Raw genomic sequence first — 13,101 nt, 5'->3', positions numbered from 1 at the left:
CCATCAACCTGCTCCCAAGGAAGCAAAATGATCTCAAATCATGCAAGAATCATGTTGCATTTTACCCATCAGTGGAGACTTTGAACTTAAGAGAATAAATGTGCCATTCATATTAATTATAATTTGTTCAGGCTTCCCCAGGAGAGACGCCAACGGTCCTATTCCTAGCGCAACAAAGAAGGAAATGTATGGGTGAAGGTGTCACCTATTCTGCCTCGCGCTGCTAGGGCCGCCAGAGAGACTGGCTTGTAGGCCTCAGAGAAGTGTGCTTCCACCTCAATGTGTGCAGTACCCCACTCCAGAGAGATACATGGTAATTCTGGGGAATTATTAACTCCCTGTGAGAGGGTCCAAGATTGCTGATATCTGAAGCAAACGGGTGGAAGAAGAACCACCCGTTTGGATAAAATCCTGACTTGAGCAATCTATGAAGATTCTATGATCCTCTGATGCGAAGGGACCTCTAGAGGCCAGCTGGGTCATTCCCTGTGTCCCCATCATGCCACAGACCACACCACACCTGACCCACTCCCATACCCAATTCCTAAAATACCTCCAGAACGGAGGTTCTTGTGCCCCCGAACAAGGAAGGACAACGAAATGCACTCGGTTTCTGGGAAGAGAAGAAGCTGACAATGAAGAAAAGAAGGAACCGAATGAGGAAAGCCCTTCGGTACAAGAAGAGAATGAGCTTAGTATTCAGACAAAACTGGTTCTCAGCCCCAGGCACATTCACCATCCGACGGTGTGATCTGGGGAATGGCTCACTCTGCCTTCCAGTGCTTTGCTTTCGTGACCTGTAAAACTGGAATAATAACTGTATCCACCTCATGGAGTATCTATGAGCATTCAATAAGTCTCTGCTGGTAGACTGCTCAGTGCCTGTGTGACACATAGTAAACAGAGCTCTCCCACCCAGCCAGAAGCAGAACTGACAAAGGCTAAGAATGCCAGCTTTAGCAGCAGAGGGAAGCAGCACTTAGGAGAGAGCATGATGATAGATGTTAGCCAATTCTGTGAAAGGCACCCACAGTCAGTAAGATGCTTCTGCACTTAGTAGGACAAGGTGACCTTGTCTCAGGCACAGGTAGCCCTGAGCCAGGGCTCGCAGCTGCGTGATGCCTTGTGGCTGGATGTCACCTCCTTCGCACCCCTGCAGGAAGCCCTCTTTGTGGGAGACTGATTATCACTAGCCTCACTATCTGAAAAACCAGGTGGTTGAACTCCCTGCGCTCTGTAGTCCTTTCAAACTCAAAAGAAAAGAGAAGCGCCTCTGCAAAGCACCGAACCTTGTAGGTGAGGAGTGCTGGAGAACCGGCTGCCCCTCTTCTGCAAGTTCTTCAGGCTCTCCTGACAGCCGGCATTGTCCTTTCTCCTCCTGCCCCACGTTCGACGGGGTTTTCAGTTTCCCCATTTTAGTTTTTGGCTCCTCAACAGGCTGTGTGTGCTTCCAGGAGCCTCCCTCCACAGCCCCATCTGTCCATGCTCTTCTGAGCCCCGGTCCACCCAATGGATGCCTGGCAAGCCCCAGAGGTGAGCAAACAGGGGTCCACCCCGGTAGGGGCCAAAGCAGCCAGAGCAGCACATGCTTCCTGAGTGGCATTGCTATTCTGAACAAGATAACTCATAAACAACAGATCAATAGTTACACGACCAGACACCCACTGACAGCGGACTCCAAGTAGAAAGAAGGATGGGCCCCTCTTTATCTTGAAAATGCTAATTTCCCTGAGGTCTACCTGGGGTTGAGTACATCATCAGAGAGTAGCATTTCTTCAGAGGCTTAAGGACTGGAGAGGGGAGTGACCTGGCAGATGAACGGCTTATGTTATGGGTGCAGCTATGAAGTGACAGACAATTGACACAGACCATCTGTGTCCTGGACAGAAAGACACCGGCTCAGTTACTTACGTGTATCTGTAACCTCCTCAAGAGCAACCTCACACCCAACATAGCATGACCCAGACGCAAATGACAGTGAGCCAGGAGCACATCCGGGGCAAGGACAACACCAGACAACTCAGGAAAAAAGGGCAGAGAGGGCAAGGAGAAGATGGTGATCGCAGACATTCCTTCCTTCCTTCACTCATGCAACAGCTATTTACTGAGCAGCTTCTACCTGCCAGACACGGCACAGAATAAGACAGAGAAGGCACTCATCCTCAAGAAAGTTACAACCCCGTTGGGGAAGACAGATCATGAGCAACTAACCAAATAAATGAATGGGAAAATCTCAGATACAGATGATTGCTCTGAAGAAATAATCCAGGATGATATGCCAGCGTAAGCCTGGTGGAAGTGGTAGGGGATCACTTTTATTTAGGTGTCAGGAACAGCTTCAGGGAGGGGGTTCCACCTGAGCTAAGGCCAAAATGATGAAGAGCTGCCCATGGGAAGATCTGGAGGAGGGGTACCTCCACAGTGGGGGCCATGTGTGGGCAGGCTCTGTAGCAAGAGTACGTTTTCTGTGTTCACAAAACAGGAAGACAGTCAGGATGCCTACAGCAGAGTGAGTGAAGGAAAGAGGGGGACCTGCACTCAGACTTTATTAGCAAAAGCCCTGGTCCAAGTCATGCACTAGGAACCAAGGACAGAAACCCGAAGAAGGTAGAGTTCTGGCCTCAAGAGGCCACGGAGCAGCTGGAGAGACTAACAGAGAATCCATCAGCTCCGAAAACGAAATGCTAAATGCTTTCCATGGTATGAATAACATGCCACAGTCTCCTACAGCTGGAAGGGGCCCCCATGGGTTTTCTCAAGTATGGAAACCACATTGTTCTCTGCTATTCTGTGGAACTGCTACACCGAAACCCAACTTCCGTCTTGTACATTTCTCAGACCTTTTATTTTTAACTCATATTTTTTAAAAAAGCACTTAGCAGATGACCCCCAAGGAAACAATTCACTTTACTGGTTGCGGCCTTATTTGGGGAATCCATGAAAACATGAAATGCATCCATCAAAGTTGTCCAGTGACATGCTGACATTTAGTGACGGTCTCTAATTAATGAGACCCACGCGCCGGGCCTCTCAGGCTCTCCTGCCCCCATCAGAGGAGTGCAGCCCACCCACTGGGAGAGAGGGCGCTCTTCTCTGACCGCCGGTAGACCACCCACCCACCCACGCGATCATGGGCACATCTGCCTCCATGGCTGATGACCACTTCAACCTCTGCGTCCACAGCCTGGCCTTTTGAGTTGGACCCAAGGCCCTGGGGTGAGAAGCCTCAGCCTCAAGCCTTTCCACAACCAACACCCAGCTCATGCCCTTCATGTGAGAACCACGCCACACATCTTAGTTGGTCGACCCCAGCTGTACAGAGGCTAGGGGATACTTTTGTTTGGTTTTCAGTCATCTCATCTGTTCAGTAAACATTTGGGAGCATACGGTGCTCAGGGCATTACAGAGCAGGATCCCCGCTTCCAAGAGCTAGCAGCTCCCCATCCACGTGGAGAAGGTAAACAGAGAGATAAACAACATTGCAAGACAGGGTGTGAGACAAAATGAGCGGAGAGACGATGCCAAGTGTCCGCAAGGAGTCGCGAGAACACAGAATGCGGTGGGGAAAGCTCGCCCTGCAAAGTCAAGGGGTCAGCATTCCAGCTCGGCCACGCACTAACTTGTGTGATTTTAGGTAAATTCCCCTCTCCGGGCCTCAGCGTCCTCATCTATAGAACAGACATAATTTAGTCTATTTCAGAGAGTTGTTGTGAGGATTAATTGTGAGTAACTAACCAATAATTGATAGTACTATTCATCATTCAACATTATTATTACTACTCCTCGTAATCTGGCTTCCAAATCTCTTAGCTGTGCAACCTTAATCAAATTATGTAAACTCAGTCTTCTCACCTGTAAAATGGGGATAATCATAGCACCTACAACCAGAGGGACTGCATTAGGGTTAAATGTTAATGTTATGAGGTTGGATGATGGGTGAGATAGTGTGTAAAACACTTAGAATACTCCCTAAGACATAGTGAGTATTGGAGAAACTTCAGTTCGTGTTATTATTATTGCATATTCTATTTTATGAAACCTCACCTTTTTAAAAAAATTATGCGTACAGACTACTGGCAGGAGGGCAGAAAGACTAGGAGACTGCAAATTGTCTGTAATTCTATTCAGACTGTGGATGCCGTATTAGGTGAAAGGTTTACCCAATATGTCTACAAGGATCATTAGTGTTAATTGGAGGAAATAAAACATTCTAAAAAGTTTCCTCACGTTAGAATCTGCTGCTGAAGCATTCGTTCTTTGGGAACTGCAAAAGATCCTCAAAAAATGAAACTGGTGAGAACAAAGCAGAATAAAATGAAATTAGAGCAAAAAAGTCCTCTGCTGGTTGAGAAGAAAACTACAAGCATGAACCTCAGGGTCACCTACGGTGACAGGGAGAGGGTGGTTCTCAGGGCAGAGCAGGGATGGCTGTGGTCTGTGTAGCTTGGTCACATGCTGAACGAAAAAGAAAGAGGTGAGGATGGGAGGAAGGAAGGACGGGAGGAAGGGAGGGAGGAAAGAAAGAAGGAAAGGGAGGGAAGACAAAAGAAGGAAGAGACGACCCACATACACACAATAAAAGCAAAAGGGAAATAACCCAGAGCCCTGAACCACTCGATTGTTGCAACCTGGAATCAGGTTACGTGCAAATTTAGCAATTTCTATGCAAACAAAATACATTCTGAAATTCCTACTTGCTTCTTTGCACACAGCATCACAAAATGCAGAGCCTGTGCTTGAGGGTTTAAGGGCTTCCGCTCCACAGAAGTGCAGCCCAACACGGGGGCCCCTCCTCGTCTAGTGCGGGAGGGCCTGAGGAGGACGATGGCCATCCTGTGGAGGCTTGAGCGCCATCTGCACGGTCCACCTGCTGCCCCGCTCACATCCTAAATTAGGCCCATGGCCAACAGGTTGGTGTCCCGCAGATCTCACCTCCTCTAATCCCTGCCCTGTAGGGCTCCTTCCACTGGGAGGGTCTTCCTCCTACTTGTCGGGAAGACAGTCAGTCTCAGTGGCTGGCCCTGGACGTCAGGAGATGTTCCAGGAGGGCCTTTTTATGCCAGGGCTGGGCTGAGAAAGCCCCACCATATCCCACTTCCTCCATCTACAACCAGTCAAGCCCAGTGAGTCTACAGCATATGTGACAATGCAAACAAACATGAGTGCACGAGAGACAAGGAGAGGGGCCCGGAGTGAGTCAGGAAGAGGCATGGAAGCAAAGACAAAGAAAGAGAAGCCAGCCGGTACACGATAACGCGCTTTTTCAGAGGGGCTGCTCCAGGCCCCAGCTGAGCATCTGACAAATCCAGCAGAGTCCTGACTCTCATGAGCCTGGGGACTGCCCTCTGAAGACCAGATCCCGGCCTGCCCAAATCCCCTCATTGTTCCTATGATGTGGCAGCTACGTCTGTCAAGGCCCCTTTGCTACTTCTTTATCCCCAAATCTCTGCAGAGCTGACTGCCTTCCCCCTTCTCCTTGAAAGTACCTTCCCATCCGTTTCTAAAATGTTCTCAGTATGAGACTGTCTCCATCTTATTTCTTGAGGGCTATATCTTGCAGCCAAGGGTTAGGGAAAAGGGGGCATCCAGAGGACACTAAATGCCATCGACTACATTGCTTTAGAGGTTTGTTTTTGTTTTCTTTTCTAAGTAGTCTGAAATCAGGACATATTTAAAGTTTCCATGAAATCCTTTATAAAGCAGATACACAGTTATTTCAGGTGTGACGTGTGAGGCAGTTAGACATTTAACCTTTGCTCAAAATAGTCCCTAACTCAGGGCTCAGTGGAAGAGGTGGGTTTCCAGAACCAGTGAGTACCCTGGGGGCATGAGCATTAGCTCGCCAAAGACAAAGGAGCATGGGTGCTTGCAGACTATGACAGGCCCTTAAATCACACGCTTCCTTTGGCAATGTTCTGACAAGTCAGCTCTGTAACCCAGTGTCCCTTTTGCAACATTTTCTATCCCGTGGGTATTGCCTTACATGCACCATCCATAAACCTTAGAAGAGCTACCTTAGACAGTCACAAAAGGTGTAAAAGAGTGGGCACCAACACCAAGGTTCTCTCTCCAAGAATCTTCATGCACAAAGGATGGGAATATTGCCATACTGCCTTACAGTCAGCTCAATGGCCCAGTCTGGAAAACTTTATTTAAGCAGGCATACATTCTTCCCATGAATCTTCTTAACTTCTACCTCCTGCTGACTCTCATAAAATTCCAGAGAGTTAAGATCTCCCACTGCAATCACTAATTCTGTGTTGCCCTTCTGTGAGTGGTATGGTTTGTAGACACTGGAAATTGAGTTAGCATCTCAGGAGGCCGGGGGAAAAGGGAGACAGATTCATCCTACCTTACTCAAAACATAGTCAAGATTCTTCTTCTCCTTCTCCAATTCCTGTCAGCCTTAACCCCAGACGTCAAGCAGGACCCAAGTCAACACTGAGACCCAGTTTCCATTTGGGAGATGAGTTTTGAACATACTGCTTTAGCGGACAGCACAGCTAACCAAAGTAAACGATCTTTTCCACAGACAAATCAGACTCATCTCCATGGCTTCAATCTCAGAAAGCCATGTCCAGACAGAGAAAGCATGTCCCTCTGGCTACCAGCTCATGGCATGAAGACACCCCAGGAAAGCTAAGACACAGTCAGACCCAGGACGAAACAGCAGCTCTGCCAGAGTACGGGAGCGGGGCTGGCAACACCCCGTGGCACAGGCAGAGTGACGGCATTCACAGAAAGCCAGACCCGGCCTTTGGGACTCATTAACGCCAGAGAAGACTGTCCACGCTGAGCCCCAGCCAGGCCCCCAGTCACCGCGGCCACCGGTTTCAGGTACAGACAGTGCTCAGGCCACCGGCCTCCATCTCAGAGACCCCCTGGCCCAGCCTCCCCTCCTGCTTACCAAGTCCTGAGCCTAGGAGGCCAGTTTGGGGGAAACATTTCATCTCTGGAACCTCTGAGCGTTTCCCTATGACCACCACCTTTCCGGGGCAGAGCACCCAGCTCAGCCATGCATTGTGCAGCCCAGGGAAGCGGCGACCTCCCTGCCAGCAGCTGCAGAAAACACACCTGCGCCTCTCCCCCTCTCCCCCCACCCCCCCCCACAAATCGCTGTCGATTCAGAGAAGAATGGCAGCTCCCTACCTGAGGGTGGCGCTCTCCCCCTGCCGGACCGTCACGTTGTCCATCGCTTTGGGGAAGGTGGCATCTCCGCTGCGCACGGGCACTCCTGTGGGTACAAGGAACAGCAGCCTGAGAGACACGACCACGAGGCACTTCCAGGGCAGGAACAGGTACCCACAGACCCCCATCCTCGACGGCCACAACTTCCCAGAACTCCGGCAGCCGCTCGGCACACGCCCCCTGGGCGCGCACAGGAAGTGGGTGGGGTGGGGTGAGGCGGGGGAGCGAGCACGGGGACCCGGAGGCGCGGGCAGGAGAAAAGCGCGCAGACTCCTGCAAGTCTGGTGTTCCTCCCCAAAACCAGCCTCAGCGCTCCAGCCTCGGAGAAGCGGTTTCCACGGAGAACATCCAAAGGGGTCTCCCTCGGTGCTGCTTCGGCCGGGAAGGTGGCCGAGAGAGGCGAAGAGCAAAGACAGGTGCAAAGGTGCGGGGCGCGTCTCAGGAGCCCCTTCCTCCCGTTAACAGCTCAGGCATGGCACTTTGGAGAGGAGAGAGCACTTTGGTACCAAAAGGGGACAGGGAGTGGGTTAGATCCGGCTACCCAGAGATGGTCTGAATTCCTCAGTTCCAACAAGGGCAAATCCAACACTTTCTTTATAAGTTTCAGAGGCAGGGTGGCCAGCAGGACACAGTCTGTAACAATAGCAGAGCAGGAAAGTGGAACACGCAGGAGGCGCAGGGGTGAGCCAGGAGGAGAGGCTACGCCGGGCTTCGCGCGATCCGGACCGGGGATGCTGCTGCAGCAGCCGCCTCGGTCAACTTCGTCCGAGCCCAAATGCGCGCTGCAGCCGCCGCGAGGCGGCCGGTCTCGGCTGGGCGGTCTCCGCGGCGGCGGCGGCGGCGGCGGCCGAGGCGGGAGCGCACGGCGGCGGACGCCCGCTCTCTCGCTCGCTCGCTGGGGAAGGCGAGGGGCTGCAGGCCCCGGAGCCGCGAGGACGCCACGCTCAGCGGCCGCCCCCGGCCTCCGCGCCGCGGGCCTCCCGGGAGCAGCCCCGACGCGCGCGGGCCCAGACCGCCGGGGTTGTCATGGCAGCAGCTCCATCACTGACCGCCGCTCTCCGCCGTGCAGGCGCCGAGCGAGCGGGCGGACCGCGCGCATCCCGGCGGGCGGCGGGCGCGGGGCGCAGGCGCCCACCTTAACCCCCGCCGCGCCGCGCCGGGGCCGCAGGCGCCCAGGCGAGGAGTTTAACCACTTCCCCCCTTGAAGAGCTGTCACTTGCAAATGAAGAAGAAATGCAAAGTTACTACACAGCCTCAATAAGCGCAAGACATCTTAATAAGGGTCACAAACTAATTAACTAGGAAAAGGAAACTGCAGCATGCATGCGTGCACCTTTAAAATTATCAGATTAATTCATTAGCATTTAGAGTAAATTTAAAGTGTTGGGGGGACGTTTTAGAATCATCTCATTTTTTATTCAACAGGCAACGCCCACCCCACCAACACCCCCCAAAAGCTACTTCAAACACCATTCTAAATAGAGATCTTTCCATATATAAAACAAATGCAAAATCACAGAAGCCTCTTCGTGTGCGAAACTGGCAAAACCGCATCAAAATTTTGGTCAAGTTCCGACACTGACTTACATTCTTTATTCTTGTTTTGTCGACATTAAAAGATGCTAGCCCTGCAAAGTGCTCACTCAGATGAATGAGTGTGAACCCCTGGCTCTATTGATACAGAGGATTCCCAAGTGTCCTGGGCTTCACACTCCCGCAGAGCTGATTTCATCTTAAGAGGTGTGTTTTTCAGATTCTTGAAACCCAGGGAAAAACTGCATTGGCCTCCGTTGCTGTCACTTCTCCTCTTTGGCTGCTGTGGGTCCCTCTGTCCTACATCTGCATGTTTCCTCTCACTTCAGCTCTGATGGAACGCAGTTCCTTCCAGCCTGGGCCTGGCTCCTGAGGGAGGGGGGAAGCCCAGAGCGGCACAGCCCACCCCACGTGCTAACACCAACATGTTCTCTGCTCAGGGACTCCTGTCTGAGCTCCCTGCACTGACCCAGATTCTCCCCGGGGACAGAGAGGAAGCAGCCGTGGCTTTGTTTTTCCCCTAGACGCTGTCTCAAATCCAACCAGGAAGCTCTTTTTTAAGACATCAGTTGAATAACAACAACAACAACAAATGTCCTTCCCAAAAGCCATCCAGCCACCACCAAAGAGACTGAATCATTCTGACTGAATCACTGTAACCATAAGGGTCTTGGTGCCATAAAAGCATCTTTCGACTGGTCACCCCACTTACGTGTAGATAAAACGCGTGTGGGTGACGCCCAAGCACCTCACTCATCATACCCCGGTCACTCACTCCAACTGCCCTGGATTGGAAGGGACGGAGGTGGGTGTGCAGCTGTGGAAGCCACGCTCCAAGGTAACAAAGAAAGACTGAGAAGGCATGGCTTCCTCTTTTAACAGGTGACCAGAGAGTGCACAACAACGGAAAGTCAAGCAACTCGCACTGAAGATCTCAATTAATCCATCATTTCGCCCATTTTCCCCTCGTCTCCTCTGTTGACTTTTCCAATATTAAATTCTCAGGGAAATCCATCGCTACTTTTGTCCAGTGAGGACCATTTGATATGTAACACCAAAAAAAAAAAAAAAAAAAAAATATCAATGGTCAACTTATGACCACAAAGAATGACTTTACTATCGAGAAAAACAAAAATGATGTCTGCAGGGAGCAGGAGGTTTTGTTTATGCTTTTGAAAGAACAGGAGGAGAATTAACCTATTTTAGTACCAATCCGTTCTGACAAGTCCCTACTTTATCTTCACTTTGCAATGGGAATTGTGGAAGTAGGAAGTTGCATGATTTCACCTAGTTAAGATGTTATATGAGCAGACGTCAGGCGTGAGGTCATGACTGCTGACCTCAGTCTGCTGAATTTGGGGTTCTTCTTATGCATAGGCCAAGGAATTACCTCTAATCATCCACATCCGTTTTAACCACCCCTCCTGCTCCCCTCTAAAACTCCTCTTTGTAAACAGGTCCTACCACCTCAAGTGGAAACAAACACCAGCAGTGGAGAAGGAAGAGGGACTCATTCGGGGCTTTGGAGTCATTTCCCTCCAGGCTTGAGAATGGCAGGGATGATTCCTTTCATGATAAATTCTCACCCCGGCTCTTGCATCTAATTCCCAGGTAGGTACAAATGAGCACTAGTTTTTGCATCTAGGAATGTGGGTAATGGCAACAACAGGCCTTCCCGAGGGGCCTACATACATGATTAACTCTACAGTAAAATACTTAGAAATCCATTTAAGGTGGAAGATGCTTTATTAATACATTTTGCCTGCCACTGCTTCATTATTATAGCTGGGCAGAAAAATAACTCTTCTAACAGGCTCTGTAAGATGTTCAGTTTATACCAGACTGCATGCAGTTGATCTAAGACACTCACACCATCTTTGTCTCTGGCGGGGGAAGGGGGAGTAGTGAGCTGCAGCCTCCCAACCTGGCCGGCAGAAAACCCAGCAGAGATCAGGTATTGCTCAGGCTGGACAAAGAAAAGCCACTGGCAACCTCACAGCTGCTTTGTGGACCCAGGGATCCAAACTTTATTCAAAAATGGAAGTTTAGAAAGTGGTGAGAGGTCAGAGATGCCCGCACAATTAACAGGGCAGAATCCGTTTTATTGAAAGTGCTGATTGAAGCGGTTTGACTAGACGAAGATCAAAATCATATATCAACTCCCTTCTCATCCCCTAATCCCTAAATATAACCAACACTTAGTGGCTTATCTTATATCCTGTCTCTTGCTTCATAAAAACTGCTGGGTTTATTTTATTTTTCCCAGCATATCCGAGTTAATGAAAAAGGAATGACAGTCAGAGCAATTTCATTATTTGTGTTCTTTATAGAAATAACTTCCTTTCTACCTCCTGGAAAGCAGATTCCTAACGAGCGCCCACCTCCACTTTCTCCCCCCCACCCCCCTGCTGTCTTCCTCTCCATCCTCCGTTCCCTCCTGCATACACATATACTGTACACATAAATCAACTTGTCATAGCTTGTCTCCGCGCTGGCAGCTGTAATTGCTGCAGGTTATAAAAATATCTATAGGACAATGCCTTTCAAGCTCGCAGGCGTGCACACACACACACAGACACACACACACACACACACACACACACTGCCTGAGCAAAAGAAAACAATCATATTCCCTTTAATAATCCCGGGACTGCAAAGGACGGGGTGCAGAGGAGCTTGCTGGGTAGACTGTGGAGGGCTGGCAGGTAGCTGAGGACGCAGGGCTAGACAGAGACTCCGGGCAGCAGCAGCACTCCTCACTAAAGCAGGGCTGGAAAAGGGAAGAATTGCCAGTGAAAGGGAAATTGTTTCAGCTGTTGTTTTTGTTTTTCTCCGCGTCACCTACAGCAAGCTGGGGTTGGCTAAAGAACAGTGAATATTCTACACTCACAAGAGACCGAAAGAAGAGCTCCAGCCCAAGACATGCCAGTGCTGTTTCTCCTTCTCTAAAAAGGTGAAAGGCCCCCCTCTCCTGGTGGAGATTCCAAATAGGAGCACAGGCGAGAAGACGCGACACGCAGGGCAGTTAGAGCGGCATGGCGCCCAATAGACCTCGCAAGTTTTCATCAGAAAAGGCGGTGTCCGTCTGGCTCAAGAGATGGCTCTAGGGGAGTAGGGAAGGGCTGGACTCTGGAAAAATACATGCTATTCTTTCCTCCTATGTGAATATAGGGTCAAAATAAAATCATTGCTCATCCGGGCTAGAGTCTGGTGTCTTAGGATTTCAGCAGGGAGAGCCAAAGAGCAACGTGAAGATGAGGAAGAAGCGTCCAGAGAGAAGAAGAGGACAGGAATAGAGAGAACTGAGGAGCATGGGAAGAAAAGGCAAAGGGGAGGCTTCCCATGGACTTTGAAAGGTACATAAAGAGGAGGGGTGATCAGGATAATTGGCAGGTAGACAGAAAAGTAAAGAAAAGCAGGGCAAATGAGCAAAGTCAAAGTACCATCAAAGCAAAGGCCAGATACCCAAAGGGGAACATCACAAGAGCCAGGGGTCTTTAGAGAAGCCTCTCTCCATATCTAGGTTTGGGGTCATAATAAGACCCGGGATTCCCAGAATCACAGAATGATATGGTCAGCGGGGACATTGAAAGATGTATAACCCACTCATTTCAAAAGTGGGAGGAGTGAACCCAGGAGAGAGGATCCATTATCATAGGAATAAAGTTAACAACTCGTAAATCAGGACTAGAATCCCTGCTCGTGTGTTCTCTCCACTATACCTGGCAGGTAAGGACACTGCTTAAGAGCCAAATGACAAAATATCTCCTTTGGCTGCTACAGCTGCGGCAAGAGAGAGAACCACAGAAGTGGTTATATTAACACAGAAGTGTTAATATTACTGCCCAGTACTGATGCCTCTGGGTGTCCAGTTATTCAACTGAATTCAATGTCAGCCAGTAAACTTTGACAAGCAGACTTTGAGTGCCTCGTATGAGCCAGGAACTGTTGGAAGTTAGAGATAACAAAGATGAAAGACGTTGTCCTGCCCTCAATTTGCTTACAATCTAGTGCTGTTGGGGTTGTCAATGGTTCTATTTGCATTTACATCCAGGAAGGTTGAAGTTGTAATGAACTCAACCCAGCGCTCCCTGGGAAGTCCCTAAGAACATTCTTGTCGCCAAGAACAACAAGCTGGGATGTGCCTCCCCGTTGGGAACAGTTGATTTCCAGGCACTGTGTGTCCAGATTTCCAGCCACTGACCATGGTTTCCTAAGAGTCATTTAAAGAGGCGGGGGGGGAGGGGCGGCGGGATATTCTCAAGGATTTAAAAATGTAGGGAAGAAATTCATCTACTCAACAAACAAGTTTTCAGTGCACACTAACTGCCAGCTATGCGCTAGGTGGTGGATTCCAGTGGTGGGCAAGAGAGACAAAAA

At 49.9% G+C, this 13,101-nt stretch overlaps 1 protein-coding gene and 1 long non-coding RNA gene across 7 annotated transcripts in view; one reads left to right on the top strand and one right to left on the bottom strand.

Moving 5' to 3' along the window:
* The window catches only part of NTM (neurotrimin), a 931,513-nt gene that overhangs the window by 395,272 nt on the left and 523,140 nt on the right, over positions 1-13,101 (bottom strand). For 2 of the 6 annotated variants that reach the window (XM_057553462.1, XM_057553467.1), the window contains exon 2: positions 7,150-7,234. In XM_057553462.1, the coding sequence (XP_057409445.1) occupies positions 7,150-7,234 (85 nt within the window). Of the gene's footprint in view, positions 1-6,907; positions 7,045-7,149; positions 8,033-8,775; positions 9,128-13,101 lie in introns of those variants that run through there. The other 4 variants (XM_057553466.1, XM_057553463.1, XM_057553465.1 and 1 more) reach the window with 4 other exon arrangements.
* On the top strand, positions 7,528-11,912 carry LOC102997423 (uncharacterized). Its single transcript, XR_451092.3, has 3 exons — positions 7,528-7,612; positions 10,179-10,332; positions 11,569-11,912. It is a non-coding gene; the product is annotated as an uncharacterized LOC102997423 (long non-coding RNA).

The sequence above is a fragment of the Balaenoptera acutorostrata genome, chromosome 9 (assembly GCF_949987535.1).
Source record: "Balaenoptera acutorostrata chromosome 9, mBalAcu1.1, whole genome shotgun sequence".
Taxonomy (NCBI): Eukaryota; Metazoa; Chordata; class Mammalia; order Artiodactyla; family Balaenopteridae; genus Balaenoptera; species Balaenoptera acutorostrata.
The sequence above is the reverse complement of the archived record's forward strand: the minus strand, read 5'-3'. Positions and strand labels throughout refer to the sequence as shown.